The following is a 15,920-nucleotide window of genomic DNA, read 5'->3' as shown; positions in this document are numbered from 1 at the left end:
AACTGAGTGAAAAGTACATAGATTCCCATGTGTCTTGCCCTACCACACACGCGGCCTCCCCCACTATCAAAATCTTGCCCCGGAATGGTACATTTGTTACACTTGACGAACATACACATACGAACTATTATCATCCAAAGTCCATAGTTTACATTACAGGTCACTCTGGCATTGTACATTCTATAGGTTTTGATAATGACATGTATCCCTATTATAGTATCATATGGAGTTGTTTCACTGCCTTAAAAGTCCTCTGTGCTCTGCTCATTCATCCCTCCTTCATCTCTAACCCCTGAAAACCACCAATCTTTTCAATGTCTCCATAGTTTTGCCTTTTCCAGAATGTCATATAGATGGAAGCTTACGGTATATAGTTTTTCCAGACTGGCTTCTTCCACTTAGTAATATGCATTTAAGATTTCTCCATGTCTTTTGATGGCTTGATAGCTCATTTCTTTTTAATGCTGAATTATATTCCATTGTCTGTATGTAGCACTGTTTAGACATTCACCTGCCATAGGACATCTTGGTTGCTTCCAAGTTTTAGCAATTATGAATAATAGTGCTATAAACATTCATATGCAGGTTTTTGTATGGCTGTAAATTTCAACTCATTTGGTTAAATACCAAGGAGCATGATTGCTGGATCATATGGTAAGAGTATGCTTAGTTTTGTAAGAATCTGCCAAATTATCTTCTAAAGTGGCTGGACCATTTTTCATTCCTGCAAGCAGTGAATGAGAGTTCCTGTTTCTCTGTGTCCTCACCAGCATTTGGTGTGGTCAGCGTTCCAGATTTTGCCATGCTAATAGGTGTGTGATGGTATCCCTATTGTTGTTCATTTTGCAATTTCTTAATGACGTATGATGTGGAACATCTCATGTGCTTATTTTCCATTTACATATTTATTCTTTGGTGAGGTGTCTATTCAGGTCTTCTGCCTGTTTTTTAATTGGGTTGTTCATTTTCTTATTGTTGACTTTAAAAAAGTTCTTTGTATAGTCTGCATAAGAGTTCTTTATCAGATATGTCTTTTTGCAAATATTTTTGTCCCAGACTGTGGCTTATCTTCTCATTATCTTCAAATAGCTGGTTTTCAAACCTTCTTTTGCTGAAGCCTTATGTTCCAGAAGGAGCTTCTGGGTCACCGGATTGGGGACATGGAGCAGAGGGGGAGAGGCCAAGAGAGCGGGGCTCAGGCCTCCCCTTGCCCCCATTTCTCCTTCTTTAATCAGAGAAGTTTGACTACACATAGTTTATAGGTGAGGGTTTCACATGAGGTTCCCTTCCTTTTTCAAAGAGTTTGGATTCTCTAAATGGATTGAAAACCACTGAACTAGATGAACTTCAGGCCCCTTTTAAACTCATAATTCTGGAATTCTGTATTTCCTTTTTGTGATATAATAAAATCTTGCTCTCCTTAAACAAAAATGAGACAAAACTGTCACAGTCATGTAATATTTTTTTCAATACAATTTTCATCCACCATAGTGTTTAGTCGAAATGACAGAACTGGTATACTTAAAGAATATTTGTGCGATCTGCATGCCCACTTATCTCCCTGAGATGGTAATTTTTGACACTAATTATCTTTTTCAAAATAACCAGAGAGAACTATCCACCATTTCAATTCTATATTTAGGAAAAAGAGGGAAAGTATGTCTGAGACTTTGTGGCTCTGGAGGTAAACACACAAGTCAGGATCAAGAAGGTGTGACCTTCGTTACAAGCAAGCAGCGCCGAATATCACAGGAGATTTAAGCAGGGCTGTTCCATTCAGGATGACATGAACATGTGCATTTAGGCCAACTATATGTTCTTAGAAGTGTGTCATTTTTTTCTGGATTTGACATTAAACCAGATGAATGTTTAAAAATGATTTGTAAACATTTATATTCATACTAACACTGATTATTGATTTGGCAGAGGATGGAGGAATGACTTTCTTGTTATTTTATTCATATATTGCCTATTCCACAGGGGATTCGAAATGGCTTACTCAATTTTATGTGATGCGAAAGGAGTAAATCAGTAATTGACAAAATCTGTAAAAAAAGGAAAATAATATCAGTAAAATGATAAACCCAAGAGTCAGATTAGCACACAGAAGTACATCTGTATGGTTTCTAGGAGTGGGCCACAGACTTGGCTCTAAATTTGCTTTGCTTGGCCAAAGAAAAGAGAAAAACACATTTTGTTATTAGGTTCACAGGCTTTTAATAAAAATAAAATAAAATAAGCCAATTGTTCAACATAAAAACTTTCCTTCAGGGAAATCTCCATGAAGGCAATTTCTCACAACCAGGACTTGATAAAGATTGAGTAACTGAAAATTCAAAGTTTTAACCACTGGTGAGAAATCAGAGTGCAAATATTTTGGGTTGCCAGTTAGGAGAGGATCCATAGGTTTTGATGATCAGCTGGGCAGTGGTTAGGGATGAAGACTGCCTATGAAAATTGTTAACTATATGTGGTATCTGATAGGATGAGCTCAAGCCTTTACTATTACGCCAACAAATGTGAAGGTCAAGACCCGGGCTGAGGCACTGTAGGCAGTAGGATAGATGCATAATGTGAAGCGGCGAGTATTAAAATGCTATTTCATCTCTTGATGTTCTAGATCAGAAGTCTAATCTCCAATTTGCCTATTCTGTATCATTTTCCTCCCTAAGCATCTGGTCCAGATGTTCAGGTGTATTCTGTTCACTGCTGGCATGTAATAAATTATCCCAAAACTTAAGAGCTGAAAAGAAAAAAAAAGTTTGGATTCTATTGGTCATAAATTGGGACGGGGAACAGAGGGAATGGCTTGTCTCTTCTCCACAATGTCTGGGGCCTCAGACAGGGAGACTCATCAATTAGGGGTAATTTGATAGTCGTGGGCTGGATTCATCTTGAGATGTCTTTATGCACATGCTGGCAATTGATGCTGACTGTTGGCTGGGGCATCAGCTGGATCTGTCAACTGGGATGCTTATCCGTGGTTTTTCCACACAGCCTGGGCTTTGACATACCCTGGTATACTCTACCTCTCAGAAGGTGGTCAGGGCTCCAGAAGCAAGTGCCCCAGCTGACAAGGCAGAAGCTGCATGGCCTCATATGACAGCCCGTTAGAAGCCATGTAGCGTCATTTCCAGCTCGTTTTTTTTAATAAGCAAATCATGGCTCCACCCAGACTCTAGGGAGGAGCTTAGGGTGCACACTCCATGGAGGAATGCTGAGATCATGTTGTAGAGAAGCATGTTAGATGAGAGAGCTTACCGTGGTCATCTCAGAAAAATACCGTCTGCCCCAAAGTGTAAAAGCTGCTTCTTGCTCTATTGTCCTTAAAATGCCAGGCAAGAAAAGGTGAGGTTCAGGGAGATGAATTCATCCAGGCTGTTTCTGGTCTGCCTTTTCTGGGAAAACAAATGCAACCCTCCAGACCTCCTGAGACCAGCTCACTGGGACTAGAAGTCCCTCATAGGTAATAGATGAGCTGAATACTTGCCATCAAATGTCTCTTTAGAATATCTTCTTCTTGACCTCAGAAGCCGACTGATTGACAGTTTAAGGGTTAGGAAAATCAAAACCCTGGCTGTTTCTTAATAGTTACAGATGTGACTAACAAAAATAAGACTCCTAAGTAAAATATGGATTCGTAATGGCTTTATCTTGAAAGGTATAATAAATCTAAGATACTATTTATTACAAAAATGAAAAATGCAATTTCGTATGTAAAAGTGAGAGACATGGCTGCCATTTAAATTATTTTTTTAAAAAAAGCACACATTTAAAATTTCTTCTCAAGTCAGTTGAATCAGTTCATCAGTTTCACGATCTGAAATCATCATTAAGAGATTTGTCCTTTGAGTCAGCTTGAATGTATTGACATAATGAGTATTTATCTTCTAGAACATCTAGTAGATTTCACTAAAAATTATACTAAATTGATAAATGTCACTGGATCATTAGCATATGATTTCATAGTCATCTGTGCCAAGAAGACACTCGTGGGTATCTAGTGATGCCAAATGAACAGAACAGCCATGCTCCCATGTTGGGTTCTGGCAAAAACATTTGTTTTCGCAGTGATCCCTTTGGTTTTGAGACCACTTAGAAAAGTACTTTGGATGAGTTTGTGATCTTACAAATACTAGTGAATAGTAAACATTGTTCAAGGATTGGGTTATGGACAGATTCTTCACTTTTCAGGTAAATAATCAAAACATCAGTAAAAGAATGGAAGTTTCCTACCTATGGAAAAATATTGCTCAAAGCAATACTCTTTTTGTTCAGTTCACGAAATGAGAAGTCACTTCCTGCCTGGTACAGAGCAAGCTCTTTGAAATCCTCAGTGATATGGGAGCTGTATCTTTGAATCATAACTAACTAAACATTCCAATGTCCTGGGCTTGGCCCTTAGTTCCTCAACTTATCAGTTTCTATGAAGTATGTTAGTATTTAGAATGAATGGTTAGCATGACAAGGGATAATATGGTGGTTCTAGAATCTAGATTGTGGTTTCTATAATAAAATGTGGAAATATTGGCATCTGAAAAGGGAAATAACTTCTAAGTAGACTGTGCAATCTCAGGCCTTAAACATGTGGAAAATGGCAACAAAAAGAGGCATGCAAAACATTCCTGTAGCTTTATCTCTTCTTATACAAATTTATTCATTTATTCAATCAGTAAACCATAAAATATTTCTCATTTTGCATTAAAGTAAGACAAGTTCTATAACAAGCTCCAAAATGTATAACGGCTCAAACACATAGAGGTTCATTTCTTGTTTACTTTGCAGTGCTGAGTGCATGAACAAGTTAGTGACAGAGCCTCTTCCATGTGGTCATTCAGGGTCTCAGGCCGATGGGGGCTCTGCAGAATGGGTGGCTTCCAAGGTCTTCCTAAGCAGTATCTCCATTTAACCAGCCAGAGACAAAGGGGGAAAAAAGCATGGAGGTGAACACATGGGGTGAAGAAATGCACAAAGAGGACATCCTCCAAGTCTTTTTGCATCACGATAAGGTACTTTTCACAGAAAGAAGATTGCAGTCCATGTTTTCAAGATTTTACATTTTAGTGGCCATGTTATAGAGAAACCATTGTAATCATGAGATTCTTAGTTCTAGTTGCACATCAGATTCATCCTTGGGAAGATTTTGCAAACATAGGTATCAGATCTCCACCCTTAGCGGCCAGTCAACGGGTTTAGGTGGAACTCCATGGGAGGTTCTGAAAGACTCCCACCTTTGAGAATCATCAGCCTTGGAGAAAAATATCTTAGAATCGCCAGTAAAAATACTAGTCTAAAAAAACATGCAAATCCCTTTGAATATCTGGAAGTAAAATAAAAATATCATACTTTATCTATACGCATAGTATTTTAAAGAAAAATCAATGCAATTTCATAACTGTCATACAAAGAAAAAATAGTATTAAACTAATTTAAAATAAAATGATATGTATTTAAATGCCCAAGCTTGACTACAGTATAAAACATATAATAAAGTAATAAAATGCTTACAGGTATTGATAATAAATGTTTGGATATAAGAAGATGATCAGGAGCTTTTCTGTACAGTGAGTACAGGCATATCAGAAAGCCGAAGTAGAGATGGATTACCTGAATAAGAAAACTAAAAACTAACCAAGATCTATTTACATACGATAAGAAGAGAGAGATGAATTTGATTTAGTAATAACATGTCAAGAAAAAACAGACTGTCAATGAAAAATATAAATAAATAAATAAAGATAAATTTGTAAATGATTTGGGCTTTATTCTGCGTATTGTCAAATTAATTCTCTTTGTTATAATATAGGACGAGGAAGTGCCAAAGTATACAGAAACATATATCCTTTCTTAGTAGCCCATGACATTCGAGGTAAATATTCATTCTCTGGACCTTATAAAAGACATGTCCTTTGCATAAGCAATCGAGAAGAGATAAATGGGAAAAAGAAACAATACTACATATTAGAGGTGATCAAGAAGTGTGTGGAAAACTTCTGGAGACAATGTCATTGTAAGAACCCCCAAATAATTTTAATATGTACTTTTCACAAAACGGATTGCTTATCATGCTAAAATATTATTTAAAAATATGTAGGAGGCATAATACAATATTTTATTGATGTCTGCTATTTTATAATAATCGATTCTAATTTTGTTTAGAAGAGCCTCATATCTCTTCTATATATTGGCAACCAATTGTGTTGCTTTGTGGGACCTGTTCTATTGCACAGAAATCGTTTCAGCTAAGCGTAGAGTTGAAACTTACGTAATGCATTCAATTGGCAAACTGCATAAAGTCAATAAATTATTTAATAATTTTGAGACAATGTATTCCATCTAAGCTTCCCTCTCTATAGCCAACTTGCACGCTGGACCTTTTGTGTACAACCTTGTAAAAGCTTTCTAAAAGTTTTCACTATGAATTTTTATTTGTAGTAAGATTAGTTCGATAGGGCATTCAAGAAAAAAAAAAAAATACTCCATCATTCCTGCACGGCAACTCCCACTGAGTGGCCGCAGCAAACAAGAGCTGTTCAAACATCCACAAGGGCCAGTACCGTCCCCAAGAAGAAGAGTGGTCACAGAGGAAGCACAAAACAAACATCGAACTGTCAGCCTTGAAGGCCCCCCTGAGCAGATGCGCTATGTGGTCGTGGAGGCGATTCGCAGCAGAAAACCCTAAAGGCTGATCTGCCGATTAAACACTGGGTAAACTGGATAAAAAGAGAAATTCCTTTTAATGTCAGCTTTCTGGCCCAGACACTTACAACTGTGAACTTGAGGAATTTTCTTCACTATCTTTTTTCTTTGAATCATTCCCCCGCCCTCCCCCACTTTTTTTTTTGTTTTTGGTCTGAAGGTCCCTTTGAGGGTCCTTTTAAAAAAGAACCAATGTAGCCCTGCTTGAAGAATTTGTCTTCAGGCATATGGCAAGCCATGGGCCTCCGTAGTCCTCACTTTTCTAGTTCGATGCCGGGCACCCCTGGCTGTGCTAGTACTTCCTTCCATGCCCGCATTCCTCCAACTTCTGGAAGACTTCATGGCTTGGAAAAGGGATGAGGGGTGGAGAGGGGGTTCCTGTGGAATGGAGAGCAAAAAGGAAGAAGGAAGCAAGTATCCAAGCAGAATGAGAAAAGGAGAGAGAGAGAGAGAAAGAGAGAGAAATCAAGAGTCAGTGAGAGCTAGAGAGTGAGAGAGACTGACTTGAGATCTCTTCTTTTTGGGGGTGCCCCTGTGGTCTCAGACTCTTCCTACAACTCCCAATGTTGGCTGCAAGAATACACAGAAGCTCAGATCTGCCAACACATCAAGACTGGATAATGACATACAGATTGTTTTTTTCCATCTTTGGGATTTGGAGCAGCCTTGAGAGTAGCACAAGCCTGCTTGTCACAAGAATGTTTCTGAAGCCAACCTCCGTGTCTGATCACTGGCTCCGTGCTGCTGGGAACAGTGGTCCAGTAGTTCGGGGGGCCACAGACCACCTGGGATATAGAAATTATCGGCAGCCCTGTGTTGCTCTTGCCAGAACACCCGAAGCATCCTGGGAATTTCGATTTCTGTCGTTTCTCTCAAATGGCCTGTTAGATGCAATAGGCAGTAAACATGGACCGAAATTTGCCAGAAAAGCCCAAAAAGGTGATGGCTGCTGTTGCCAAGTATTGGCATTTCAATAAGACTGTATTTTTATTTCTAAGTATATATATTTCTAAGCACAGCTAGGAAGCATCTGCTGACAAGAATGAGAAGATACACTGTGTTGGTGCCAAAACAGGACTGGAGAAACAGGCTCGTTCGGGGAATGGCCTGCCTCCCGAGTCGGTGTTAAGAAAATTCTTTCTCCGCAGGCAATATCTTCTCTTAACACATTAACACTTAGAAGGAAATAAGGCTTGGAAGCTTTATCATCTGACACACTGCACGCACACCGTGGGTTCTCCGTGAAAGCATGCTGAAGAAAAGAATCCACGTGCACACCCAGGAAGATGGAGAGATCAGCAGCCCGAGAGGAAGCTTCTCACACTCGAGTCTGGGTGCCAAGGCTCCTTCCTCCATTGCAAAGGGCATGGTGCAACGCTGGCCATCGGGATGTCTGAGATTCTTGCACGGTCTCCTCTAACCCTGTGTGCATGAGCGGGGAAGCCAAGTGCTACTGAGCGTCATCTTCCCAGGCAGAAACATCAAGGCTGTTTGCTCCTTGAGCAAGGACGGGATTACTAGTGAATGAGGCCAGCATCCTGGGTGGTAACAAAAAGGAAGTTGGTAGAAAACGAATCATCCAAGTTGGATTAACTCAGCTCTGTGGCCTGGGCAGGCTCCCAGGATGTCCAGCCAGACGCACGGCCTCTGGGAGATGTGAGGCTAGGATATATGTGATGACATAGAGCATGGCGAGAGGCAGGGCCATGGGGACTCAGCGGAGGCCACCCCTGCCCCCGACCCACCGGTGCACACCTACTCTGGCATCCTTTAACTCCTAGCCAACCCCAAAGCCACTGGACATTAGACATTTTTCTGATGGACACATATTTTATCCATAGCCCACATGGGACATAAGTGAAGCAATCCAGCAATTTCCTTCTAATCCCACTGCCTGTCTCCTGCTTACTCAATCTGTGCTCTATTTGCTTTGGATCAAAGTGCCTCTGGGTACCAAAAGCTACATTATTCTATTCAACTGCATGTAAGCCCAGACCTGACCATTCTGGGTTTGTCGTTGTTGTATTTGTTTTAGAGCTTAGCCATTTTCCATTTTGGGCAGTTGCGACTCTGTTTACTATGAGTTCCTCTCTATGTAAATATTTTCTCCATTCCTAACCTACAGGTGGCTGTGTGAGCCTCAACCGGTCCCCACATTGCCACTACAAAGTCAGGGGGTGATTAACTTGGAAGCCTTAACTTGAAGGTACCAGTGAGGACAGGAGGGAGAGGAGGAGAAGAAAGATATTGAAGAAACATATTGATGAGGAAATGTATTACATGTGCTCGTTTTTTTATAAATATGTTATAAATATTTACACATGTTTATAAGAATTGTATTTATTTCTATCCAGAGGGCTGAATAGAAGTAAGACTAAAAAAATATTGCTAAATACATATCATCTGGAGAAAATATCACATCATCTGCTCCCTGAGGGATGGAACGATTAGGCAGAATGGAGCTTATTTCTGGAGTATTGGCTGGATAGAAAATGCACCCTTGTGGTCCCAGGACAGGACTAATCCATCCCGCCCTCCTCCTGCTCCCAGTGCTTCCCACCTCTTTATCAATCTCCTTCTTCTGGTCCTTGGGCTGAGCTCACAACTTAGTCGTACAGTCAGGATCCTTTCGGTCGCAGGGGACAGTAACCCAACTCACACTGTCTTAAGTGAATTGGAATGTCTGGATTCACGTGTTAGGAAGGGTACTAAGGTACCAAGCTCCAAGGTCAGATGTAAGAAGTAGGACCACGGGACTGGAACCAGGATTTCCTTTCTCTCCCCGCAATAACTATCACCTCTGCTTAGTGTTACTCTGGTCCATTCTGCAGAAAGGGCCTCCAAAGTGAGAAGATGCTACGACTTAAAAGTCCCATATTCTCCTCCTCCCAGGTCAGCAATACTAGAGGAAAGAATGTCTGTCTCATGACTTCCACCTGCAATTCCAGAAAAGGCTCTGATTGTCTAGCACAGGACTGATACTGTCCAAAAGAATAAAGTTGCCCTAGCATCTCATTTCGGTCCTGTGTCTACCTGTGGCCCAGGATCTGTTGCCAGAAGAAAGGCCACAGGGAAAAAACAGCACGCTCCATGGTCCTCTATCCCCATCGTAAACCTTTCAGCTGAGAATGAAACATACTAAGGCCCTAAACCTGACCTGAGACATAACAGCAAGTTAAAGCCTACCTGGACAAATTACCTGTCAGTCACTTAGCAAATCACTTTCGCTCTCTCTGTGCATCTTGCCAAGAGGTCCCATGTTTCCTGAGCATCCCCATCATAAAGACCAGATCGCGGTCAGCTTGTTGGGCTTTATTCTCAGCTTTGCTCCATTCTAACGAGTTATCTTGGTTCATGCGGCTCTCTGCCTTTTGGTTTCTTTGTGTGAAAAGGAACAATAATGCCCCTCTCACAGGGTTGTCGTCAGCATTAACGGGATAGCTCGTGTCGGTGTCAGATCTGTCAGAGAAAGGGGGACTTGCGGAACCACATGGCCAAAAGGCTTATAGTGCCGCTCCTGGGAATCTTGATGACAAAACCTGGAAATTGGCTCACACGTAGGCAGCTTGGATCAAATGAGTCCCAAACTTCCCCCTTGCTGTGCAGAAGTAGAAAAGGCTCTGGGTCAGTATCGTGTCCCACGCACACCCCCCGTCTCCTAGACATCATCTTCTTTGAGTTTCTCTCTCTCACTCTCTCTCTGCATATTCAGGAGTATACACATTTCTGTCCAGCACTCTGAAGTCTCTGGAAGAGAAGGACCATATCCACCGAGTCCTGGACAAGATCATAGACACCTTGATCCATCTGATGGCCAAAGCAGGCCTGACCCTGCAGCAGCAGCACCGGCGCCTGGCCCAACTCCTCCTCATCCTGTCCCACATCAGGCACATGAGGTGAGGCACCCTCGGGTTCCCCATGGGACAGACACAAAGTAACAAGCCCCCAAGTGAATGTTACAGCTGGTCCAGCAAGGGCTGATGCCTGGATGTGGCTAGCACACTTGGGACAGTTTCTGGCACATAATAAGTATCAATGCTTTGGGAGGATGGAGGAAGAAGGTTTTAGATCTGTCTGGGGCACAGGGCAGGTGTCAGAGAAGGCTTCGTAGAGGACATGATATTTGCACTTAGTTTGAAACGTGTGAGGTCTTAAAGGGGGAAGAGTATGCAGGGTGCAGGTCAGGGGGAAGGGCAATGTGTGGTCATTCGCTTTGTCCCACCCAATCAAAGGAAGTCTGGAAGCACACCCATCTTCCAAAGGCACTGGGTACATCCTGTGTCATATGCTACCGACTTACACTTAGAAATCTTAAATGAGAGAGTCTTGGTCCAGATGCCTCACGGAGGGTCAACGTTGACTCTTCCAGCCCTCTCAAGTCCCTTCTTGTCACCCCCACTGGCATTATCCTAGCCAAGCCATCATTTCCTTTAGGGTGTCACCAGCCACCTAGCACTTTCTCCAGCCTCCAGTCTTGATCTTTATAATCCATTCTCCACAGTGAAGCCAGAGTGATCATCCCGCTGGCTGATCATATTGTCCCCATACTTAAACCTTGAAATGACTTCCCATTGCTTTTAGGTAAAAGTATAAGACCCTTTATTTTGCTTATATTACTTCTTATGCTCTAGCGCCTACTTAACTTTCCAGGACTTCCTCACAGTCCGATCTCTAGCCAGAAACAACTGTTCTATGAGTCATGGAGAAGTCTGCTTCAGGCGGCACAAGGGCTGAGCTGCTCTATCTCTACTGGGCTCACTCACACATCTGTGAGTCAGCTGATTTAGACTGGACACAGCTGGGAGACTCTGCTTCAAGCTGCAGGCCTGCAGGTTGGCCAGGTGACTCTGTCTCATGTGTCTCTTATCCTCCTGTACCTACAGGTTAGCTGGGACATATTCTTCTCATAGCGATGGCAGAGGAACAAGAAAGCAAGCCGGGTTGGGCAAGTTCATTTTAATCTTTTAGTTAAGTTGCATCTATTAACATTTTATTGGCCAAGCAAGTTACATGATGAAGCTCAAAGTCAAGATCGTAGACACGTGGCACAGGGAGTGAATATTCCTGAACAGTAAACCAATCTATCATAGCTTAGATGTCACTCCTTGCAGGAAGCATCTCCTGACCCGTAACATCTAGTTTGGACTTGTACCTGTTCTTCCCAATCGTTATTAGCCATTGTATGATCTTCCTGCCTCCTCAGACTGTAAGCAATGCGGGGCAGCTATCACGATCCATCTTCCGTACTCTGTGTACCCAATATGACCTAGCACAGGGCTTGGCACATAGTAACTACTCAATAAATATTTTCTATAAGAGCAAAGGAAGGACATTAGCAGAGGAAATAGAGCCTTTCTGTGACAAAAGGTGAAAGCGGCCACATTTCCATTCTAAATAGACGTGTAGGGTATCTGGCCACAGGCTTAGTGGATTTTCTTCCCATAAAAAGAACTCAGCGTACAGGGAAGAGATGAAGAAAGTGGTAGATTTTTTTACTCCATGAAGGTTTCAAAAATGAGGTGAAGTGTTGACACTACAGAAATAAGTGTGACCTTGGGCTTACACGAGGACCCTAGGAATGAAAAAGAGATTCCTTTTCCTAGTGGCTATGAGGGAAGGGCCAAGTGTCTGAAAAGGGTTGGATTAATTTTGAAGGGGCTTTTGAGACTATGGGTCACATGGCAAGAAGTTTTTCGCATTAAAGTCCCAAGTGCTATCCTTTCTGGAGACAACCTTTGCATTGTTAGCTTCTTGAGAAAATAAATGTACTTTTTGTTCTTCGTATCCCTCATAGCGCCCTAATGAAGTCTTAATGTCATATATGCTCACGGCATTATATGAGGGAATGAATGAATGAACAAATTCCTTGAGTATTTCCCCTACCCTATGAATTTGAAATTCCCAAGTGATGACTTCCATTTGGCAAAGTTTGGGAGAAAGTGAGTAGTCTCTGTTCTCAGGGATTCCCCAAGAATCCCCAGTGTCACAGACAAAGGGCTCACCTTGGCCAGGTGGAGTTGGTGACTGCATTTGGAGCACACATTTCCAATCTTTTCCCATCTGTATCTTGTGATGATCATTACAAAGAGGACAGTGGGGACTGTATCCAAATAACATAATCCTCCACCAAACTTCCTGGCTAAGAGAGTGATCTTCTTGAAGAACTGTATTGAGCTAGGAATTTCAAAGCTGTCACAGAAACCATATATTGAAGATGAGGATTTTTATTTGTTGGTGGGAATTACTGAATTTTCAAATCTATTAACTGCTCTTTAGTATTAGCAACCCTAATTAGTTAATACCGAATATATTTGCCCTAAATTTATAGGTCTTGCTGGTTTTATCGGAAATATATGGTGGAGAAGTGCAGCAGAGAGAGAACTCTCTAGAATTTCTGTTTGAATTGTGTGAAAAACTGGAGCAAATTGCTATTCCGTTGAAAGCTTTGAGCATTCTCTCTCCCTCCCTCCTTCTCTCTTCTCTCTCTCTCTCTCTCTCTCTCTCACACACACACACACACACACACACACACACACACACACACACACACTCAATATTTGGGTGCCTCATTATGGCCCATCTAAATCACAAGCAGTCTGTTTTATTAAGTTTACCCCAGCCATATGTTGTTGCTCAAAGAATTTAACACAAGATTTCATCTGACCGTAATTGTGATTCACGAGGGTGCACGAGCAAGACAGTGTCAGAACCGGGGGACATTTCACTTTACCACTATTTTAAATTAAAATAAAACCCCCCCAAAACAAATTACCACTTAAAAAAATGTAATACAGGTTGTCGTGTTGTAATAGTTTTGATGCTCTGTTTCCATGGCAGGTCTCCGACTTGTGCTGACTTTTCCCCTACTAAAAATGCGGTTATATTCTAGGACATTCTCTTGGTCCTGCCTACTCATTTTTAAATATTTTTCAATCTAGATAACAGTTATTTTATTTTATTTATTTTTTTCCCTGGTAGTGTGGTGGGGACAGAGCAGAATTGGGGATGGCGGAGGGCAGAGAGTGGTAAAAGAAATGTCATTTGCCTGTATTTCCCTATGTCCATTTACTCCCTATTTTCTGGACATTTATCACATTCTCGGCATTGTCTAAGCCTGCAGGATGGGCAAATCACTGTCCCTCATAGAACATGCACTGCGTGTGTTCCTGTGTGTGTGTGGTCAAGAAAAAATAAATATACACACGCACACACACACACACACACACAAATTTCAGGTTGTCAGAAGTGAAGGCAGGAAAATAAGGCAATGCAAAAGGGGGTGGGGAAGCTGCAGAGGCTCGAGGCCACTGCCCGTTGGGGTGGCAGAAAGCCTTTCAGAGGAGGCGACATTTGCAGATCTCAGTGAAGTGCACTCCAGGCAAAGGGAAGAGTGAGTACCGATATCCCGAGTCTGGGAGGAAAGAGATCTTAGTTTCCTCAAGGGATAACACAAAAACCAGCGTGGCTAAAAGAGGGTGCGTTTGGGAGAGAAGCTCTGAAAGGCTGGCAGAAGCCACATGCGTTGGACCTTGTAGAGTGCGGAAAGAAATTTAGATTTTATTCTGAGCGAAATGGGAAGACACTTGAAAGTTTTAAGCAAGGGAACTTCTTAAACTGTTTGCTGCATTTAAAAAATGCCCTTCTATTTGGCTGTATTTCTCATCTGTTCTCTTCCGAGATGTAATACTCATAGAAGGGAATAGGATCTCAATTGAGTCACTGGTAGGAAGTCACCTGCTTAGCGAATCCTAAAATGGCTCTTTGAACAGGAAGCAAGATTGGCAGTTTCCACTTCCACCATCTAAGAGTTTCAGCAGACCTTCTGGTTTGCGACGGTCTAAAGTGGCCCTCTCTGTGTCCTTCCGCCCACAGTAACAAAGGCATGGAGCATCTGTACAACATGAAGTGCAAGAACGTGGTGCCCCTCTACGACCTGCTGCTGGAGATGCTGGACGCCCACCGCCTGCGCGGCTCGACCAACCGCGGGGACACCCCGATGGCGGAGACGCACCAGAGCCACATGGCCGCCACGGCCCCCACCTCGTCACATTCCTTGCAAACATATTACATCAGTGGGGAGGCAGAGAGTTTCCCCAGCACAATCTGAGAGCTCCCCGGCTCACCCAAGATTCCAAGAATCTCTTCAGCGTTTTACCCACGTCATATACATCACGACAGCAAATTTCTGCTCCTGCGCACACTCCAGCATGCACCCACCGCCGTGGCTTTCCGACACGAGTGGCCATTCATTTGCTTGCTTAGTTCTTAGTGGCGTACCTTCTTCTGGCGACAGCCGAAGGGATTCCAGGGCTACATTCTTTGTAACAGTTCTTTCCCCCTTTGCTACATGACTAAGCTTGAGGATTCCTGTAGCTTTTTTTGACTGAACTGAGGCTCAGATGACTGTGCACTGGAGCTCCTTGTTGAGAGCCAGGCCTGGAGAGTGATTTCACCTCTGTGGAAGCACTTTTAAATGAATCTAAGAATAAGCCACAGGAAAGGATTGAAAGTGGCTCCTTTAACTGCTGACTTGGAGAAAGCTAGATCAGGGTTTATTATAGCATCCTCTTGTATTCCTATAGGAATATACCATTTTATTAAAGTAACACCTAGAAGCTTTTGCTCTGTTGCTTGGTGATAGCAGAATATTCAGATTATTCATTTCCCCTATAGGAATAGAAGATGCACACAGGGAAGGACGATCCCCTACTCGTCGAGACTTTGTCAGCTTAATACCTTGCACCTTCAGATTTACCCAATGCTCTTCCACTGGCTTTTGAGAGCACTATGTCCAGGTCATGGCTTTTGGTTAATGCTCGCTTCCCATGGATGGACCTGTGGAAAACAACCAGTTGATTCCCGTTGAGTCACCTCTACATACACCAGTGTCCCTGTGAGGGATACATTTTTGTTTTCGTTTTATAAGGGAAAGCCCTCTTCCCCCAGGACATGCAGTAAATTAGCTTCAGGACCTGTTCTGGTGTGGTCTCACACTTAACAGCAGAGGGCGCTATACTTGGCTCTTGCCGGTATGCAACTTACACAGAAGGTGAACTAGTTAGTCCTGGGGAGGGTCCAGCCTATGACCAAAAGCAGTTTAAATGAGCCGGAACCCTGGTGACACTGTGAGCCCTGGGACACTGGGCTCAGTAGTAAATGTGCATGATTAGTGTAGGTACTAGAGAACAAGGAGGAAAGCAGGCTAGACACTGGATAAACCT

The 15,920-nt window shown here is 42.4% G+C and overlaps 1 protein-coding gene across 9 annotated transcripts in view; it reads left to right on the top strand.

The window, feature by feature from the left end:
- Positions 1 to 15,314, top strand: part of ESR1 (estrogen receptor 1) — a 305,928-nt gene extending 290,614 nt beyond the window's left edge. For 6 of the 9 annotated variants that reach the window (XM_015592376.2, XM_015592375.2, XM_025049474.1 and 3 more), the window contains 2 exons: positions 10,412 to 10,595; positions 14,572 to 14,806. In XM_015592376.2, the coding sequence (XP_015447862.1) occupies positions 10,412 to 10,595; positions 14,572 to 14,806 (419 nt within the window). Of the gene's footprint in view, positions 1 to 10,411; positions 10,596 to 11,582; positions 13,177 to 14,571 lie in introns of those variants that run through there. The other 3 variants (XM_006915762.3, XM_025049475.1, XM_015592380.2) reach the window with 3 other exon arrangements.
- Positions 15,315 to 15,920: the final 606 nt, after the last annotated feature.

This window comes from Pteropus alecto, unplaced genomic scaffold (assembly GCF_000325575.1).
Source record: "Pteropus alecto unplaced genomic scaffold, ASM32557v1 scaffold176, whole genome shotgun sequence".
NCBI lineage: Eukaryota > Metazoa > Chordata > Mammalia > Chiroptera > Pteropodidae > Pteropus > Pteropus alecto.
This window is presented reverse-complemented; position numbering and strand designations above follow the sequence as displayed.